The sequence below is a fragment of the Anarhichas minor genome, unplaced genomic scaffold (assembly GCF_050575085.1).
Source record: "Anarhichas minor isolate MPS153535 unplaced genomic scaffold, ASM5057508v1 ptg000059l, whole genome shotgun sequence".
NCBI classification, from domain to species: domain Eukaryota; kingdom Metazoa; phylum Chordata; class Actinopteri; order Perciformes; family Anarhichadidae; genus Anarhichas; species Anarhichas minor.
In genome coordinates, this window is record NW_027466505.1 from 328521 (window position 1) to 347100 (window position 18580).

General features: G+C 47.2%; 2 protein-coding genes across 11 annotated transcripts; one reads left to right on the forward strand and one right to left on the reverse strand.

The window, feature by feature from the left end:
- Window positions 1-219: 219 nt before the first annotated feature.
- LOC142933396 (uncharacterized) lies at window positions 220-5560 on the reverse strand. 4 transcript variants are annotated; one of them, XM_076077505.1, is made up of 5 exons: window positions 5331-5560; window positions 4841-4901; window positions 3704-3828; window positions 2794-2923; window positions 220-2705 (listed from the first exon to the last, which is right to left on the reverse strand). In XM_076077505.1, exons 3-5 carry the CDS (start codon window positions 3725-3727, stop codon window positions 1366-1368), a joined length of 1494 nt encoding a protein of 497 aa, XP_075933620.1. In that variant the 5' UTR covers window positions 3728-3828; window positions 4841-4901; window positions 5331-5560; the 3' UTR covers window positions 220-1365. The 4 variants fall into 4 exon arrangements, 2 of the variants coding, with proteins under 2 accessions (XP_075933620.1, XP_075933619.1); XM_076077504.1 differs by having other exon boundaries at window positions 3641-3828; XR_012947581.1 differs by lacking the exons at window positions 220-2705; window positions 2794-2923; window positions 3704-3828 and adding an exon at window positions 4366-4504 and having other exon boundaries at window positions 4656-4901.
- LOC142933390 (dynein axonemal heavy chain 17-like) lies at window positions 4855-18550 on the forward strand. 7 transcript variants are annotated; one of them, XM_076077490.1, is made up of 22 exons: window positions 4855-4968; window positions 8191-8399; window positions 10071-10257; window positions 10342-10441; window positions 10527-10612; window positions 10811-10936; window positions 11033-11176; window positions 11269-11355; window positions 11426-11593; window positions 11690-11806; window positions 12116-12366; window positions 12491-12683; window positions 12800-12946; window positions 13019-13124; window positions 15256-15359; window positions 15424-15543; window positions 16771-16914; window positions 17002-17160; window positions 17235-17471; window positions 17639-17808; window positions 17883-18016; window positions 18447-18550. In XM_076077490.1, the coding sequence occupies exons 1-22, from the start codon at window positions 4870-4872 to the stop codon at window positions 18458-18460; spliced, it is 3102 nt and encodes a 1033-aa protein (XP_075933605.1). In that variant the 5' UTR covers window positions 4855-4869; the 3' UTR covers window positions 18461-18550. The 7 variants fall into 7 exon arrangements, 6 of the variants coding, with proteins under 6 accessions (XP_075933605.1, XP_075933601.1, XP_075933602.1 ...); XM_076077486.1 differs by having other exon boundaries at window positions 4943-6516; XM_076077487.1 differs by having other exon boundaries at window positions 4943-6516; window positions 15424-15474.
- The last annotated feature ends 30 nt before the right edge of the window (window positions 18551-18580 follow it).

Sequence of the window (18580 nt, forward strand, 5' to 3'; positions counted from 1 at the left end):
TGTGCCCTGGTTCACCTGTGAGGGTCACGTGGAGCTGAGATGGAGGTTCAGAGGTTGTGAGAGATATAAACTACTCACTTCATTTTAATATTATATGAGATAAAATAGTACTAGGATATTAAATATTACACTATAATATGGTACATTACAACAGGATCATTATGGCAGAACATTCTAATAGATTAAATATCATTTGAATATTAAAAACCAAACAAAAGGTTAAACAAACAGAGAAATGTTTTAATTGAGCTTCAAAGTATTTATTGATAGTCACAGAGTTCATGAGGAGGTCTCAATATGAGACCACAACAGACCAGATGAGGACCAGAGGAGGACCAGAACAGAGGACCTATCATCGGACTAATTGTTTTGTTTTATTACGGAAACTTCTTGTTATTGAGAACAAGAATTTGTTCATTGAGAGTTCATTTAATTTATTTTCCTTCTCTTTGTTTAAACGTATTTGTTTCATGTTCAAAGTAAATAAATATATAAAATGAAACTTAAGGATCGTCTCTGTTCATCTTCATCAACATGAATCTCATTATTTTATGACTATGAGTATAATTATTAAACCTGTGAGATAAACATAGCATTTGTTTTCATGCTGCGTCACTGTAAATGTTGCCGCCGCAAGGCATTGTGGGTCGGAATTATCTCCTTTCCTTCAGTAAACGAAGGTCCAGTGTTTCCTATGCTAAAGGAGATAGGAAAGGAAGCATTAAAGCACCTTTCCTCAGCATTTAGAGGATTCAAACAGCTGTTAATGAACCTTAGGTCACTCAGTGAGGAACCTTCAGAAGATAAAAATAACTTTTAGACCTCAGACCTCTAAAGACACGCCCCCTACAGTCCATCTCTTCAGACCTCCAAAGACACGCCCCCACCAGTCCGTCTCTTCAGGCCTCCAAAGACACGCCCCCTACAGTCTGTCTCTTCAGACCTCTAAAGACACGCCCCCTACAGTCCATCTCTTCTAAAGATACGCCCCCTAAATCTCATCATGAACGTAAACAACAAACATCTCTCCTGTTAGAACAGCTGGTGGAAGACTCTGGTGACGAGGAAAGACAGACAGGCAGTCAGGCAGACAGGTAGACAGTCAGACAGACAGCTCGAGACAACCGCAGATTCCTGATTGTTTTTCTTACTTTTTGTCAAAGCTTTTGACTCATTGATAGTTTTTCAGGATGTAACGAGAATTTAAACAATATCATCTCAGTGTCTTTGTGACGACCATCACCGAGTCTTTAAGGACATTTATTGTGGACGGACTTCAGAGGTAACAATGTCCTCTCGATGATAATGTGTGTTTCTGGTAAACTAACGTCCTGTGGTTGAGACCTGCACCTGAAGCTCTGCCGTTCACTCGGCCGGCTGGTGGTCGGTGAACCTCTTCAGGTGGTAGCGCAGCACTCCTTTGGTTTTGAACGTCTTGCCGCAGCCGCAGGCGTGAGGCCGCTCGCCGGTGTGGTCGAGCTGGTGGACCCGCAGCAGCGAGCTGGTGAAGAAGAACTCCCCGCAGGTGATGCAGTAGTGGCTCTTCTCTCCGGTGTGTTTGGTTCTCCGGTGGCTCAGCAGCGAGCCCGACGTGATGAAGCTTTGGCCGCAGTCGCGGCATCCGAACGGACGCTCGCCGGTGTGGATCCTCTCGTGGGCCCTCCAGGAGTTGTGGTAGGAGAAGGACTTGTCGCAGTATGAGCACTGGTACAGCTTCTCCTTGGTGTGGCTCAGTCGGTGCATCTTCAGGTAGTGGGCGATGGTGAAGCTCTTCCCGCAGTCGTCGCAGGCGAAGGGCTTCTCACCCACGTGGAACAGCGTGACGTGAGACCTCAGGTGGGACGATTGGGTGAACCTCTTCCCGCAAGTGGTGCAGAGGAACGGTCGCTCCCCAGTGTGGGTGACCATGTGGGACTTGAGGTGGGGCGACTGGGTGAACCTCTTCCCGCACTCGCTGCACTTGTAGGGCTTCAGTCCGGTGTGGGTGCGGTGGTGCAGCTTCAGGCCCTGCAGGCTGGAGAAACACTTACCGCACTCTGCGCAGTGGTAGTCCCTCAGGTCCTCGTGGGTCCTCTGGTGGACCCGCATGCCGCTCAGCAGCTTGAAGGCTTTGCTGCAGGTGGGGCATTTGTGCGGCTTCCTGTTGGAGTGGGTCACCTGGTGGAGCTTCAGGCTCTGAGGGTTACCGAAGGTCTTCTTGCACTTCAAGCACGGCAGCAGCTTCGGGTTCTTGTGCGACTTACGGTGGAAGTTGAAACCCTGGTAGGAGACGAACATCTTGTCGCAGACTTTGCAGCGGTAGCACTTCTCTCCCTTGTGAACCTCCAGGTGCTCGTCAAGCTCGTCCTGCCCGCCGAAGCCGTCCCCGCAGAACCAGCACTTGAAGGGTTTGGTCCCGGAGTGCGTCCGGTGGTGCGTCTTCCAGTCCCTCTTCAGAGCGAAGGTCTTGTCACAGTAGGAGCACCGGTAGGGCTCCCTGCGGTCGTGGATCTGCTGGTGGACTACCAGGCTCATCAGGGTCGGGTAGGTCTTCCCGCACCGCCAGCACTGGTTGGGTTTCTGTCCTCGGTGGGTTCTCAGGTGAGCCTCCAGGTGAGACCTCTTGTAGAAGCCTTTGGTACACTCGGAGCAGTAGACCATCTTTCTGCCCGTGTTCGTCGGGTGGCATCGTGTCGACCTCTGGTGACATAACTGAGGGTGATCGTCTGTTGGGGATGATTGACAGGATGCACAAACATTTCTGTAACTTTTCTTAAAGGAAGTTAGAATAATAATAAATTACTCTGTTCTTACCAAGAGACAGGAAGTCCCGCCCCTCCAGCCACAGCCTGCAGTCGGTCAGTTTGACGGACAGCTTCTTGAGGACGGTGAAGGTCTGGATCTCTACTTCTTCTGGTTCTGGTTTGATCTGAACGGCCTGAAACTGATCAGGAGTGAAAGTACAACATGGTTACTCTAAGACTGAAGTATTTGTGTAACAGAGTACTTCTACTGTAATAAAGTACTTGCACTGTAACAGAGTACTTCTACTGTGTGGTAGTATAACTCTCACTGTGTGGTAGTAGTACTGTTACTGTGTGGTAGTAGTACTCTCACTGTGTAGTAGTAGTACTGTCACTGTGTTATAGTAGTACTGTTACTGTGTGGTAGTAGTACTTTCAGTGTGGTAGTAGTACCGTTACTGTGTGGTAGTAGTACCGTCATTGTGTGGTAGTAGTACCTTTACTGCGTGGTAGTAGTACTCTCACTGTGTGGTAGTAGTAGTTACTGTGTGATAGTAGTACTGTTACTACAGTAAATGAGTCCTGGTGGTAAACGTCACTAGACTCTACATCCAGACCCACAGGAGACAGAACCTCAAACTAAACTCCATTCACGTTAATCTCCTTTTTATTTCAGATTAAACCAGAGGAATAAATGAGGTTCTTTAGTTAAACGGTAAAACGGTAGAAAACACCAGCTCGTTTTCTACCGTTTTACCGGAACAGAGCTCGGTCCGGTTGAGGCCGAATCACCGACAGCTCGGTTCTAACACATGTCATCATTGAGTCGGGTCACGTGTTGGTTAGAGCTCTTTAGACTCGGTTCTTTAAACGTTCTGTTTTATGAATGGAGTTTGGCGACAGGTTCTAATTCCCACCGATCCAGAGGCTAGCTCCGTTAGCTTAGCTGCAAACCGGCTCCGGTCGGTCGGTGTGTTTACCGGCGATGACACGTCGGTCTCCATCACTCCGGTCCGGTTCCGTTAAAAATGAAAGTTGCGTCTCGAGTGAACAGCAGCAACTTCTTCTGCAGCAGCAGCAGCAAGACTTCCGGGGAAAGTTCAACCTCCCAAAAAAAAAAAAAAAAAGGAAAAGTCTGAAAAATTAAATATACAACATCCGGTCTGAGTTTTGTTCCCGGTTTGACAAACTTTATATTCACCAATGAACATTTCTAATAAAATGTGATGAAATATTTGAATGAGTTTTTAACCTGGAGACAGAAATCTGAATATATAATTACACAGTTTAATATGTACACCTTTACTGATCATTACAGTCTGAATATTTAATATGCATTTAAATACAGAACTAAATGGACAGAATACATAAATATATTTAAGAAGCACCCCTTGAGAGTAATCCGAGTATTTTAATGAGTTTCTTTAAACGCCGTCGATTAATTATAAAGAATAAAACATAAGCGTCATCAACTGTGGATCATATACTTGTATTTAGTACACAGCTACAAGTACTTTGAAAATAAATATTCTACTTCACACTTATCAGTTGTTAGAGAATAGAAGCTCATTAGTACCTTCACTGCGGTATAAACAGAAGTATTAACATCAGATCCAGGATCAGTTATGAGCAGAAACAAGAGTTAAATAATTACTTTTTATTAAAAACAACTTTTATTAATAAATAAGATTTATACTCGTATACATCAGTCAAAATAAACATAGTTCTCTCCAGCACCCTGGCGTGGTCCAGCAGGGGGCAGCAGCTGCTTCCAGATGGTTCTGAACAGGTGAAGAAAGTCTTTAAAACAAGCCAATAATAATAATAATAATAATAATAATAATAATAATAATAATAATAATAATAAAAGCTCAAACAAACAGGAAATATAAAGACTCCTGAGTCACATGACCATCACATGACCCTGCTGACCTGGGATCAGACGAACGCTTCGGTCGGTCTTTGTCACAGCACCCCCCCCCTCTCTCTGAGAACACTCTGCCTGAGGGGGGGGGGGGGCGCTACAATTCGGCCTTTTGTTCACATCATCTCCCAGCAGAGCTAAGCCCCGCCCACTCAGCTGATTGATGCATGTTGCAATGTGACAAGTCACTCACCACCATCATGTGACATCCTGGCCTCAACGATGACGTCACCGCTTCAGGGGGGGGTGTCGTTCTGTCAGAGCCAATCAGAGAGCAGAGGAGGTGAACAGGTGAAAACTCAACACAGGTACATGGATCAGGTAAAGAACCCTAAAACAGAACACTAGACCAGAACCCTGGATCAGAAGACGCTTCAGCTCGGTTTTGTCACGGCCCCCCCTCTGTGAACAGACTGCTGGGGGGGGGGCTTCAATCGGCCTTTCGTTTCATCACTTCTAGTGTGTAGTATTACTACTTTTACTTGTAGCAGAGTACTTCTAGTGTGTAGTATTACTATCAGAGTACTTCTTAAATCTCTGGTCGAACAAAGGAACCAAAGTTTGTTCACTAAATATATTGCTAACATCACAAACACATTCTGGTCGCCATCTTGACTAAATGTTTCCGCCACACAGACACTACTGTCTTCAGTTCTTTGTCCGTTTGTTGAATCACTTCTTACCGTTAACGGATCCATCGAAGCCGGTCGGAGCCTGGAGTTAGCCGCCGCAGCTAACGTTAGCTGGTTAACGCATCACATTCACAGTTATCTTTAGTAGTCAGTGAAAGCACACCGACACCAGACGGACCGTAACGTTCACATTGCCCGATCATCGCCGCTGCTCTCGGCGGTAGCGCCGTCTGCTCGCCGTCCAACTTCACGTTCTCAAACCTTTCTGTAGTAAAAACCAGCGCCATGTTATCTTTATACGATCCAGCAACCAATCACAGAGTGGATCAGAGCCATGGTGCGGCATGACCCGCCCTACTCTTTTTCTGATTGGGTCACCCTGACACAACCCTAACCGTGCCCGAACGAACCAATCCAACCAACGAAGGCAACGAGTATTAGCCAATCAGAGGGAAAGTAGGGCGGGTCGTGCTGTTTGGACCAATTGTAATCCAGCTCCTACTGACATATTTACGACGCTGGGAAAAGACATTGAAGGCATCACCAACCGTTATTTTAAAAAACAAAAACGGTCGATTTATGAAGTTTTCACCCGTTTTATTTTAAGTTTGTTTTTATGACAAAGTGGAGACAAGCAGGAGAAGAATAAGGTGTGAAGATAAAGAGAAGAAGGAGGTGTGAAGATAAAGAGAAGAAGGAGGTGTGAAGATAAAGAGAAGAAGGAGGTGTGAAGATAAAGAGAAGAAGGAGGTGTGAAGATAAAGAGAAGAAGAAGGTGTGAAGATAAAGATAATAAGAAGGTGTGAAGATAAAGAGAAGAAGGAGGTGTGAAGATAAAGAGAAGAAGAAGGTGTGAAGATAAAGAGAAGAAGAAGGTGTGAAGATAAAGATGGACGCCAGAGACGAGCGATTGGATCCCGTCCGGAGCTTCACCCTCACCAGCTTCAGATTGGAGGAGGAAAGATGGCGGCGGTTTGTCTCTGAGGAGGAAAACCAGGTGATCTTCAGCAGCTTCTTCAACACTCCGGACTACAAGAACCTGTTCCTCTGTCGGGACCCTGAAGATGGAGGACTCTCCGTCGGCCTGGACCCCCCTCAAAATGTCCAAACTAAAGTGATCTGCGTCTCCAGAGCGGGTCGAGAAGTCATCACGAGAGAAAATGTCCGAAAGATTTTAGTAATCCAAGAAGTTGAGGGAGAAGACGCCAAGAGCTTCATCATTGCTGTCTCTGAGGAGGTGGGACAGCTAGCTAAGCTAAGGCTATTTAAAGCTAAGGCTAACAGTTAGGGTAACTGGAAGCTAAGGCTAATTATAGCTAAGGCTAACAGTTAGGCTAGCTGGAAGCTAGTGCTAGTTATAGCTAAGGATAACATTTAGGCTAACTGGAAGCTAAGGCTAATTCAAGCTACGGCTAACATTTAGACCACACGTGTCAAACTCAAGGCCTGCGGGCCCGCCACGTCATTTTATGTGGCCCGCGAATCCACCAGCAAAAAAATATCTATTTTTTTTATTTTGGAAAAAAAATAGTTAGACTTAAAAAAATATCCCCATGGTCGAAATTATGAGATAGAAAGTTGAAATTCTGAGATAGCAAGTTGTCTGTGTACCGACATTAAAACTATCACAACAGGTGGACAGGAGAGGGAACAGCCCGTAAAGAGGTTTTCCAACAAGTGATTGAGTTGAAAAAGATCGACAAATAATCCCAAAATGTCCACGAAGAGAAAAATTGATGCAGAGGGAAGAAAATGTAATTTAAGATGGGAAAGAGAAAACATGTTTGTGCTTCAAGGAGAAAAACGGGTCTGTCTTCTGTGTTATGATGCGTGTCGGCATTTTGACACCAAACACGGAGCTAAATTTAGCCTCCAAGAAAAACATCAAATTGTCCAAGAATTAAAAGGCAGACTGCAATCACAGCAGAATATATTTACAGAAGCTACAGCCCAGTGCTGCTAAAGGTATGTGAGCAGGTGAGCTCCGACCAGATACAGACTTTTACAAATGTCAGTTTGTGAAGAAACACCATCGCAGACCGAGTTCAGGAACTAGCAGCAATCTAACAACACAGCTAGCTAAGAGACGAGATACATCATCTATCAATGTTTGTAAGAGGCTCAAGGCAGACCTGATCTCAGTGAGGAGCTCTTGGATGTAGCTGCCATGCACGGGACGACGGCAGGGCGGGACATTAGTGATGCAGAGAGGTGACACAAATAGCTTTGAACAAAGTTAATGTAATAACTTGTGTTTGATGATATTTGTCTTTGTTATTTTCTTTAAAAGTTTGATCTTTGATAGAGTAATGTGGGTTTCTTAACCCTAAATTAAAATTATTTATTATTTATTTATAATAACAGAAATGTGCTTAAATATAATTTTACATTTATATAACTGCATGTACAATATTTTTACACTTGAATAAACAATAATCAAATGCAGAGAGTTATTTAACAATATGTTAGGGAGTAGTTACAGTTATACAGTCTTACAGTTACAACCGGCCCTTTGAGGGAAACCGTGATGCTGATGTGGCCCAGAGTGAAGATGAGTTTGACACCCCTGATGTAGACTAACTGGAAACTAAGGCAAATTTAAGATAAGGCTAGTATGAATATGGCAAATTTAAGAGTAAGCTTAACTGGCCAATTCAAGATAAGTCTTAACATTAAAGCTAACTGGAAGCTATGGCTAATTCAAGATGAGCCAACATTAGGGCTAGCTGTGAGCTATGGCTAGTTCAAGATAAGGCCAACTGTTAGCTTTAGCTAAGGCTAACATGTTGTCCATGGCAGTTGTTTCCAAACACTGGGTCAGGACCCACAGTTCTCAATCCCTTTGGTTAGAAACCTGCTCTACCTGCAGGACGTCCAGGCTGAAGGTTAAAGGTGTGTCCTCTGCTCTCAGGTGACCTGCCCGTTGCTTATTAACCTGGAGACGAGCAGAAGATGGGCGGTGGGTTTAGCTGAGGAGGCTCTGAGGTCCACGGAGCAGCAGAGGAACGAGGCGTTGGTGATGGAGGCTCAGATGGAGGGAGGAACTTTCCTCACTTATCCCGAAGCTCTTCATGAGGACCAGCTTCATGGAAACACCTTCACAGAAGACACTGAAGAGGGGTAGGACAGACTTCTTCTTCTTCTTCTCTAACACTGAAGCTTCTTCTTCTTCTTGGCCCAATCCCAACGTCCCTCCTAAACCCTCAGACCCTGAACCCTCAAGGACTCACTGAGGTCACCTGGTGAGTGGGTGAGTGTGAGAGACTGTGAGGGCTTGAGATGGTGGAAATATGAATGGGACAGATCACGTTACCATGAAAACAACAAAACATATGATGTATAGTTGTGTGTATTTATTGTATATTATTTACTCCCTGATGTGAACGTCTTCAGGCTCTTTCCTCACTAGATGAGAGGTAACTTCAGATAATCTATTCAGCTATACAGCTTCAATGACAAAATCAAATATTTGATGAATAAATAAATAAATATCTTCTGATTTCATGTTTTAATGTTCCATCTTTAACCCTTAATGTTTCTGAGTACATGTAATACTCCAGGCTGAACACACTGATCCGTCCTCTTTGTTTACCTTTTTGTTACGTCTCCATGCGTCCACTGGTTACCCCGTGGTCACATTGCAATGATTTGTGGGTAATTCCCTTATGCTGTGTTCACACCAAACGCGTCGCGAATTATTCGCGCGAGTAGATTACATACAAAGTCTATGCACAGACGCGATGAGACTGGCGCGGCGCTAATTTGCGATGGCGCGGCGCGATTGACGCTAATTTGCGGCGCGATTGACGCAAATCTGCGTCAAACGCGCGAGTTGAAATTTTTCAACTTCTGCAAAATTTTCGCGTTACGCCCCGGCGCGATAGCCTATCAGCGTTGAGTTGCTCACCCTGTCATCAGCGACGTCCTGCCGTTGTTGAATCAGGAAATAAATACTGTAGCCGTCTGTGTTCACCCAGAGCTCAACGATCAAATCGGCATCATTACGTAGTTATTTAGGAGTCCCTTTTTGTCAGTTTATTACCGTTAAATCACAGCCAAATCAGTTTATTTAGTGTTCATACAGCTGTAGTAAACAGCGACTTGTGTGGCTCACTAGACACAGTGAATAAAGCTCGATAAAATCCATGGAGCTCCTCTGAACAATGTTATGAACCAGACATGACGGCGTTTAGTTTCCCAGGATATCTGTGACTTCCACAACACGTACTAAGCAGAAATAGAGGTTCTTTTTTTTCATGGTTAATGGCGGACAGTTGAACGGCTTTCAGGGCGATAAGCCACGCCCCCTCTCCGGCGCGTGATTCGCGCGATTCACACATGAACACAAATGGTCCCCGGCGTTTTGACCGGCGGCGCGATGAATTCGCGACGCGTTTGGTGTGAACGCAGCATTAGACTAATGCTGCGTTCACACCAAACGCGTCGCCAAAGCCAGTCTCATCGCGTCTGTGCATAGACTTTGTATGTAATCTACTCACGCGAATAATTCGCGACACGTTTGGTGTGAACGCAGCATAAGGGTTCATAAAGGAAACAAAATGTCTGCCAGAGCCTCAAACACTCAATGATTTGACAGACAGAACTAAACCCTCACGGACTTCGCGGGAGTGCGCCTAAAACTCCGTGAGTCCGTGAGGGAGGGCATTGGAATTGGCCCTGAAGCAGCTGCTGCTGCTGCTTCTTCTTCTTCTTTATCTGCTTCTTCTTCTGCTGTCCTCTAACAGTAAACCTTCTTCTTCTTCTTTATCTGCTTCTTCTTCTCTCTAACAGGAAGTTGTCACACACTAAGCTGCTCCACTCCTGTGACTCCACCATCACAGAGTGGGTGAAGCTGGTCTCAAACTTCCTGCAGCAGGACTCGTCTCAGCCGGTTCTGGACGGACTGGATCCCCTTCCCTCAGACGAGTTTAACTTCTGGAGGACTAGACTGAAGAACCTGCACCTGATCCAGCAGCAGGTCTACTATTACAGTATTATCTTATGATGTAGTATTCTAATGATATAAAGTGACATAAAGTCCTTCCTCTGGTTCTTGGTCCAGCTGAGGAGCAGCAGAGCCCAGCAGGTGGTCTCTGTGGTCCAGAGAGCAGACAGCGTGAACTGGTCCAGTCTCAGAGACCTGTACTCCGAGGTCCAGGAAGGTGAGACAGGAGGTCTCCATCAATGTGGGACATGAGTCCTCAGAACCAGATCAGTCCTTTGACCCGTCTCTGTTGGTCCCCTCAGGTCTGGACGAGGCCCAGGACCTCACCGTGAACCTGGACCCTGTGCAGGAGAAGCTGGAGCAGCTGGAGCGGATGGACTACCTGCAGGTACCTCATGGACCGGTCCTCCAGGGGTTTACTGTGACATCACCACTGTGTGTGTGTGTGTGTGTGACATCACCACTGTGTGTGTGTGTGTGTGACATCACCACTGTGTGTGTGTGTGTGTGTGACATCACCACTCTGTGTGTATGTGTGACATCATCACTGTGTGTGTGTGACATCATCACTGTGTGTGATTGACAGCTGGGGGACAACATGACTGCTCTGATGGAGGAGGTGAGACAGGTGTGGATCAGGTCTGAGTTCTACCGTAGACCCTGTTGGGTAGTGGTCCTGCTGCAGGAGATCTGTAACCTGTTCATACAGATGGTAACACACACACACACACATACAAACACACACACACACACACAGACATACAAACACACACACCAGTTGATTGTGCTCCTCCTTCCTGGTCTACAGAGCAGGAGGTTCCTTCATGAGGAGGAGGTGATGGCTGGTCTGGGATCAGATCCTGGTCCCAGACTGGATGATGTCACACTGGTGATCTGGACCCTTCAGACCCTCAAAGAGGAGTACAGGTGGTGCAGGACCCAGCTGGAGCAGGTACCCCTCATGTCTACACCACAGACATGTACACAGAGTCCTGGTCCAGGTCCAGGTTCAAGTCTGAGGATTCTTCTGGTTTCTCTCTGCAGGACGGAGACACTCACAACTGGGACTTCCCTTCAAACCTGGTCTTCTTCAACCTGGACCACTTCCTGTTACACCTGCAGAGCATCCAGGTACACACACACACACACAGACACAGACTCCTCCTATCCTCTCCTCCTCTCCTCTCCTCTCCTCCTACAGGAGGTGTTCAGTGTCAGCCTGAAGCTGCATCAGTTGGACTCTGCGGTCCTGTCTGGTATTAGAGGCCAGATGTGGACTGATGTGGTTCAGCAGGTGTATCAGGACTTCCTGGGTCATGTGAAGGTTCTGTGTGACTCCACCTGTGACCCCACCGACCCTGAAGACCAGGTGACGGTCATGTGATGTGTGTGAGGAGCTTCCTTGGATGTTGGATCCTGAGCTGTGTGTAAGTCCTCCTCCTCTTCCTCCTCCTCTTCCTCTCAGAGCTTCCAGCTGCACCTGAACCACTTCTGGGTTCAGGTCTCAGACCTAGAGAGACGGCTGGTGTCGGTCCTCAGCAGAGCCTTTGAGGACTGCTGCGCCTCCTCCTCTGGAGCAAAGGTACCCTCTAACTCTAACACAGCACTGGTCTGATCTGATCTGATCTGGTCTGATCCCGTCTGGTCTGGTCCGGTCTGGTCTGATCCGGTACGATCTAGTCAGGTCTGATCTGATCTGGTCTGATCCCGTCTGGTCTGATTCAGATCTGATCTGGTCCGATCCGGTCTGGTCCGGTCCGGCCTGATCTGGTCCGGTCTGATCTGGTCTGTTCCATTCCGGTCTGATCTGATCCGATCTAGTCCGGCCCGATCAGTTCTGATCTGGTCTATTCTGATCCGGTCTGATCTGGTCTGATCTGCTTTGTTTCAGCTGGTGAAGATGTTCGGGTTCCTCCTGGACCGTCCTCTGATCCAGGATCAGCTGCGTCCTCACCTGACCCGGCTGGAGGAGCTGGTCCTGGAAGAGCTGGATCAGACCGAGCTGCTGTTCTACAGTCAGAGAGAGGAACCGAACGCATTCAGCAGGGTCACTCCGTCTGCTGCAGCCGGACTCTGCTGGACTCAACAGCTCAGACTGAGAGCTGAAAACTCTCTGGACCACTACAGGACGCTTCAACAGCTGTAAGAGGACCACTGAAACCAGGACCTGGACTCAGTCTCTGTGTTGTGTTCAGGGACCTGGACTCAGTCGCTATGTTGTGTGTTGTGTTCAGGGACCTGGTCTCAGTCTCTGTGTTGCGTTCAGGGACCTGGACTCGGGTGCCTCCCAGCTGATCCTGCAGAGGTTCCAGCAGATCGTGGACCTCCTGCAGGACTTCACAGACCGAGGGAGGTCCAGCTGGAGTTGTCTGCTGGACTCCGACTGTGAATTCATCCTGAAACAACCTCTGATACAGAACAACAAGCAAGGCATGCTGGGAGTTAACTGCAGCCACAAGGTCAGTCACAAGAAAACCCAACAAGAGGCCGTGTGATTGGCTGAAGCTCATCACACTTTACCTGGTTTAACTGTGTGTGTGTGTGTGTGTGTGTGTGTGTGTGTGTGTGTGTACAGATACAGGTGCTACTGAAGGAGCTCAGGTACGTGAGCAGGAAGTCAGATGTGGAGCTCCGCCCCCACGCTGCTCGACTCTTCACCTGCAGAGATGACATCACACAGAGCTACCTGAGCCTGAGTCACATGGTGTCCTGTTACGAGCAGGTACGCTGCGGTCACCGAGGTGAATCCAGGTGAGGGTGAAGGTCAGGTGACAGGTTGTGGTTCCTCCTTCAGGTAGCGAGTGACGTCCTGCCGGTGGAGCTTCCTCTGATCCGGGATCAGCTGCAGGACCTGAACCAGGACCTGTCAGAACTGCAGAGATACACCTGGAGCAGTGAAGGTGACACGTCACATGACTCGGTGGACTCAATAGCTGTGTCTCAATTCAGGGGCTGCATCCTTCGGAGGACCCAGCCTTCACGGTCTATGTGGGCCGGGTCCTTTGAGGACCGCAAAGGCTAGACCGTGCGGTCTCCGAAATGAGACGTCCTACCCTACAGAGGACTTCCTGTTTGCATCAACAGCTGTTCCCGCCCCGCCCCCCTCTTGCTGCTCCCATCGCCTAGAATCCCTGCTCAGAAGGATTATATATATATATATATATATATATTTATAGTGTATATACCTGTATATATATTTATAGTGTATTTATTAGTGCTGGGCAAGTTAACGCGTTAATTTCGCGTTAACGCATTCATTAATTAACGCCGACAATTATTTTACCACGCGTTAACGCATTTTTTAAATTTATTATAATTTTTTAAAAATTTTTTTTGAAAGACAAGAGACAAATACATATACATAACAACAAGAGGATGACAAGAACAGTGGGATAAAAGCCAGCAAACATCCTATAGTCAGGTGTGTATGTATGTGTGTGTGTGTGTGTGTGTGTGTGTGTGTGTGTGTGTGTGTGTGTGTGTGTGTGTGTGTGTGTGTGTGTGTGTGTGTGTGTGTGTGAACGTGTGTGTGTGTGTGTGTCCTTGAGCCTTTTGAGATGGGAAAAAAAATAATAATAATAATTAAAAAACAACAACAACAAAAAACAGGTAAGTATTTCTAATTCATTATTATTGTAACAGACTGTCTCATGTTTATCGTTTTGTATTGGAGATATGATGTCCCTTCAGGGTTGCCGTAGAGAAAAGGCGACTTCCGCTTCTGGTCTTGGGGGGGTAGAAATAAAGAGAGAAGCTGCACCAGCTGTTGCTCTCCCTGGAGACTACTGGACATCGCTGCGGTAAAGTCAGCAGACACTCAGATCTCCGTGGTCAACTCAGCAGACACTTACATGTTAGTGCACCTATATGCTGAAATTCACCGTAAACGCATTTAAACGGCACAGATCGGGAGCGAGCGAAGGATTTTGAAAGTTAGCGGAAAGATTAACGTGAGACAACATCCGGTTTCTTCAGACGAACATCCGGTTTTCAGAATAAGATGCCAACAAAGTATGAATTATATTCACATTAAGTATAAAACATGCTACCTGCATCTCGTGAACCAAATGTTATTGACATTTTGTTCATATAGCAGTACTTTTAAAATAAAAGTGCGCAATACACTACTTTTGAATTCATTATTGAACTTTGCCATAACAATGAGATTAATCGCGATTAAATATTTTAATCGTTGCCCAGCACTAGTATTTATATATATATATATTTATAGTGTGTGTATATATATATATATATATAATCCCTGCTCAGAAGGATTATAAATATATACACATAAATACATTAAACTAAAATATTTTCAGTACATATACTTTGAAGTTTTTAGTTTAGTGTTTTTAATCATATATTCAAAAATTCATTCACAGTTTTTCATAATAGTTTTTCTAAATTAATAATCAGTTAATTAAATCAGTTACTATGTTAAATAACACATTTTTAGTTATAGTTCTTGCAATTAAAACAATGTATTTATCAATAACTTCATTTTATTTCATTCACACATACATATATATTTACATGTGTATATAGATACACATGTGTGTATATATATATATATATGTATATATATATATATATAATATAGCAATCCTAAGGCAGAGGAAATCAATCAAGACAGTTAATATTAACAGCAGCAAAACAAATGTCAGCAAATGTGTTTATTAACTTGCAGTAACACATGTGCAGTACACATGCCGCTTCTCCAGCTCTCGCATCACTCGCCGCCATGTTGGTTCAAATAAAATCTTCACCGGCACGCAATGCATCTTGGGATGTGGTGGGCCACGAAGGATACATCAGATGTGTCCTCAAATCTGGGACCAGAAGGCTGCATTCGTCGGCTGCATTTGAAGGAGTCTTCAACAAAAATGTGAAATGGGACAGCCTAGTCGCAGCGCTGTGACGCAACCGGTCTACGAATGCAGCCTCCGAAGGATGCAGCCCCTGAATTGAGACACAGCTCCAGGTTATAAAGCAGTGGGCTGGTCTCTCTACCTGTACTGTGTGTGTGTCCAGGTGTGCAGCAGCTGGTGGAGCAGAAGAGAGAGAGACTGTTGCTCGTCCACTCCTCAGTGAGCCGGGCCAGAGCCAACATGGCCGCCGTGACACGCATCACACAGGTCAGAGTTGATCTGTGAGCACCGTTAGCCGTTAGCAACCGGTGCTAAGGTTCTTCTCCTGCAGGAGTGGGCGGAGCTTCACCTGCTGCAGCGCTCAGGTGACTCACTGCTGGAGGTCAGTGACACAGAGCAGACCTACAGACGCATCAGAGCAGAGGGAGAGGAGGTGCTCAGGTTAACTCAGGTAGGGAGGAGGAGGGAGAGGAGGTGCTCAGGTAGGGAGGAGGAGGTGCTCAGGTTAACTCAGGTAGGGAGGAGGAGAAGGGAGAGAGGAGGTGCTCAGGTTAACTCAGGTAGGGAGGAGGAGGGAGAGGAGGTGCTCAGGTTAACTCAGGTAGGGAGGAGGAGGAGAGGGAGAGGAGGTGCTCAGGTTAACTCAGGTAGGGAGGAGGAGAAGGGAGAGAGGAGGTGCTCAGGTTAACTCAGGTAGGGAGGAGGAGGGAGAGGAGGTGCTCAGGTTAACTCAGGTAGGGAGGAGGAGGAGGTGCTCAGGTTAACTCAGGTAGGGAGGAGGAGGGAGAGGAGGTGCTCAGGTTAACTCAGGTAGGGAGGAGGAGGGAGAGGAGGTGCTCAGGTTAACTCAGGTAGGGAGGAGGAGGGACAGGAGGTGCTCAGGTTAACTCAGGTATGGAGGAGGAGGAGGAGGGAGAGGAGGTGCTCAGGTTAACTCAGGTAGGGAGGAGGAGGAGAGGGAGAGGAGGTGCTCAGGTTAACTCAGGTAGGGAGGAGGAGGGAGAGGAGGTGCTCAGGTTAACTCAGGTAGGGAGGAGGAGGAGAGGGAGAGGAGGTGCTCAGGTTAACTCAGGTAGGGAGGAGGAGAGGGAGAGGAGGTGCTCAGGTTAACTCAGGTAGGGAGGAGGAGGGAGAGGAGGTGCTCAGGTTAACTCAGGTAGGGAGGAGGAGGAGGGAGAGAGGAGGTGCTCAGGTTAACTCAGGTAGGGAGGAGGAGGAGAGACAGGAGGGAGAGGAGGTGCTCAGGTTAACTCAGGTAGGGAGGAGGAGGAGGGAGAGAGGAGGTGCTCAGGTTAACTCAGGTAGGGAGGAGGAGGAGAGACAGGAGGGAGAGGAGGTGCTCAGGTTAACTCAGGTAGGGAGGAGGAGGAGAGGGAGAGGAGGTGCTCAGGTTAACTCAGGTAGGGAGGAGGAGGAGAGGGAGAGGAGGTGCTCAGGTTAACTCAGGTAGGGAGGAGGAGAGGGAGAGGAGGTGCTCAGGTTAACTCAGGTAGGGAGGAGGAGGGAGAGGAGGTGCTCAGGTTAACTCAGGTAGGGAGGAGGAGGAGAGACAGGAGGGAGAGGAGGTGCTCAGGTTAACTCAGGTAGGGAGGAGGAGGAGGGAGAGAGGAGGTGCTCAGGTTAACTCAGGTAGGGAGGAGGAGGAGGAGGTGCTGATGTGACTCTTCTGTGTCCTCAGGTGAACAGGAGTCTGTACGGAGCTGAAGTCTCCTCTGAGTCCTGGATCAGGTACCTGGACCACATCGATGACCAAGTCCAGTATGGACTGTTCCAGCTGGTGCTCAGATCTCTGACCTTCTTATCGGACAACATGAACCCACAGGTACACACACCTGGAATCTGAGGAATTCAAAGTATGGAGGCTTCTCTATCATCAATATGTTGTTGGATTTAAAGTGTCTGTGTGCAGAGCTGCAGTGTGTTTCTGACGGTCAGTCTGCAGCTGCAGGAAACAGGAATTGTGTTTGAGCCGTCAGTGGGCGTCGGCCTCTCTGACCTCCTGCAGAGCATCTACTCAGCAGCCAGTCTGCCTCTCAGGGTCTCTGAGAGACGCCACGGCAACTACCAGGTGAGTCTGACATCACTCACTCTTTGCAGGCTGCTGTTTCTGAAAAATAATCTGTCTGTCTGTCTGTCTGTCAGGTGTCCCTGCCGCAGAGTCCGGATCTCTCTGCCTTGGAACAGGAAGTAATGCATCGCCTTCTGCAGGTGAAGGAGGAGGCGGAGCGTCTGTCGGCGGGGCTGGACAGGTATGCGTACCTGTGGCAGAGCGACAGGAGTGAGGTGATGCAGGAGTTCCTGATTTACAGCAGACAGCTGGGAGACGAGGAGGTGGAGGTGGAGGAAGCCCCGCCCACCCTGAAGGACTTCCAGAGAGAGGTGAGACACACCTGTCCAGGTGTTTTAATCCAGAGAGAGGTGAGACACACCTGTCCAGGTGTCTTAATCCAGAGAGGCGAGACTCACCTGTCCAGGTGTTTTAATCCAGAGAGAGGCGAGACTCACCTGTCCAGGTGTTTTATTGCAGAGATGTGTTTCTGTTTCAGATCGAGTCTCTCCACAGACTGAGCAGAGAGGTGACTCACCTGGATGACATCATCGTTCTGCACAGCTGGCTGCAGGTGGACCTCAGAACCTTCAAAGACTCCCTGCTGTCAATCGTACAGGAGTGGAAACACCTGTACACGGAGTACCTGCTGGACTCAGTCAGGGACAGGTGAGCCCACCTGAGAGCGTGATTCTTAAGTTTTAAAAGGTGCAACACAGAAGTTCTTAAGTGTGTGTGTGTAGTCTGCAGCAGGTGACTCACCATCGTGGCGATGATGAAGAGTCTTCATCTTCATCCAGCTTCCCTCTGACAGAAACCATCTTCCTGCTAGAAGCTGCAGGAGTGGAGCTACCTGAACACCTGTCAGCTCAGCTAGGTAGTGACATCACTGTAGCTCCGCCCACACCTGCCCCGACACAGGAAGTCACATGACACCGTCTAAAGACTGTGTGAAAGTTTTATTCTTTTCATTGCATCTCTGTAGTTTATTTACCTGTTCACACACCTGTCTGTGTCACGATGTAGTTACTCCGTGTTCTGTAAATCACACACGCAGTCAATCAGCTCATTGCGTTAACCTCAACACCTGCTGTTAACGGCGCCGCACCGTGAACCGCCACATCTTGAACCATTCGGCACGAATACACAAACCATTACAGCAGCAATGTTTGTCTAAATATCAGGAATTATTGTTGCATACATGTCATTATGGTCCTAGTTTTTAGTTTTGATTCAGTTGGCGTTATTTGTTTGTCATTGTGGAGCAACGTCCATCATGAAGATCATATTGTTTCTCTGTGTTGCAGAGTTGATCACCTGAAGAGGAAACGGCTGACTCAGAAGACTCCTGGAACATTAAATGTATTATTTCACTGGTTCCTGTGATGATTAAAAGTTTATTTGATTCTGATCCTCTGAGTTTTGTCGTGAACATGAACTA

Coding starts and splice junctions, on each gene's coding strand:
- LOC142933396 (XM_076077504.1), bottom strand. CDS start 3,727: ATGGAGACCGACGTGTCATCGCCGGTAAACACACCGACCGACCGGAGC. Junction 2,924..3,640: donor CGGAGCTAGCCTCTGGATCG/GTGGGAATTAGA, acceptor ACTCCTGATCAG/TTTCAGGCCGTTCAGATCAA. Junction 2,706..2,793: donor GCGGGACTTCCTGTCTCTTG/GTAAGAACAGAG, acceptor CATCCCCAACAG/ACGATCACCCTCAGTTATGT.
- LOC142933390 (XM_076077486.1), top strand. CDS start 6,169: ATGGACGCCAGAGACGAGCGATTGGATCCCGTCCGGAGCTTCACCCTC. Junction 10,613..10,810: donor AGCGGATGGACTACCTGCAG/GTACCTCATGGA, acceptor TGTGATTGACAG/CTGGGGGACAACATGACTGC. Junction 15,360..15,423: donor CCGTGACACGCATCACACAG/GTCAGAGTTGAT, acceptor CTTCTCCTGCAG/GAGTGGGCGGAGCTTCACCT.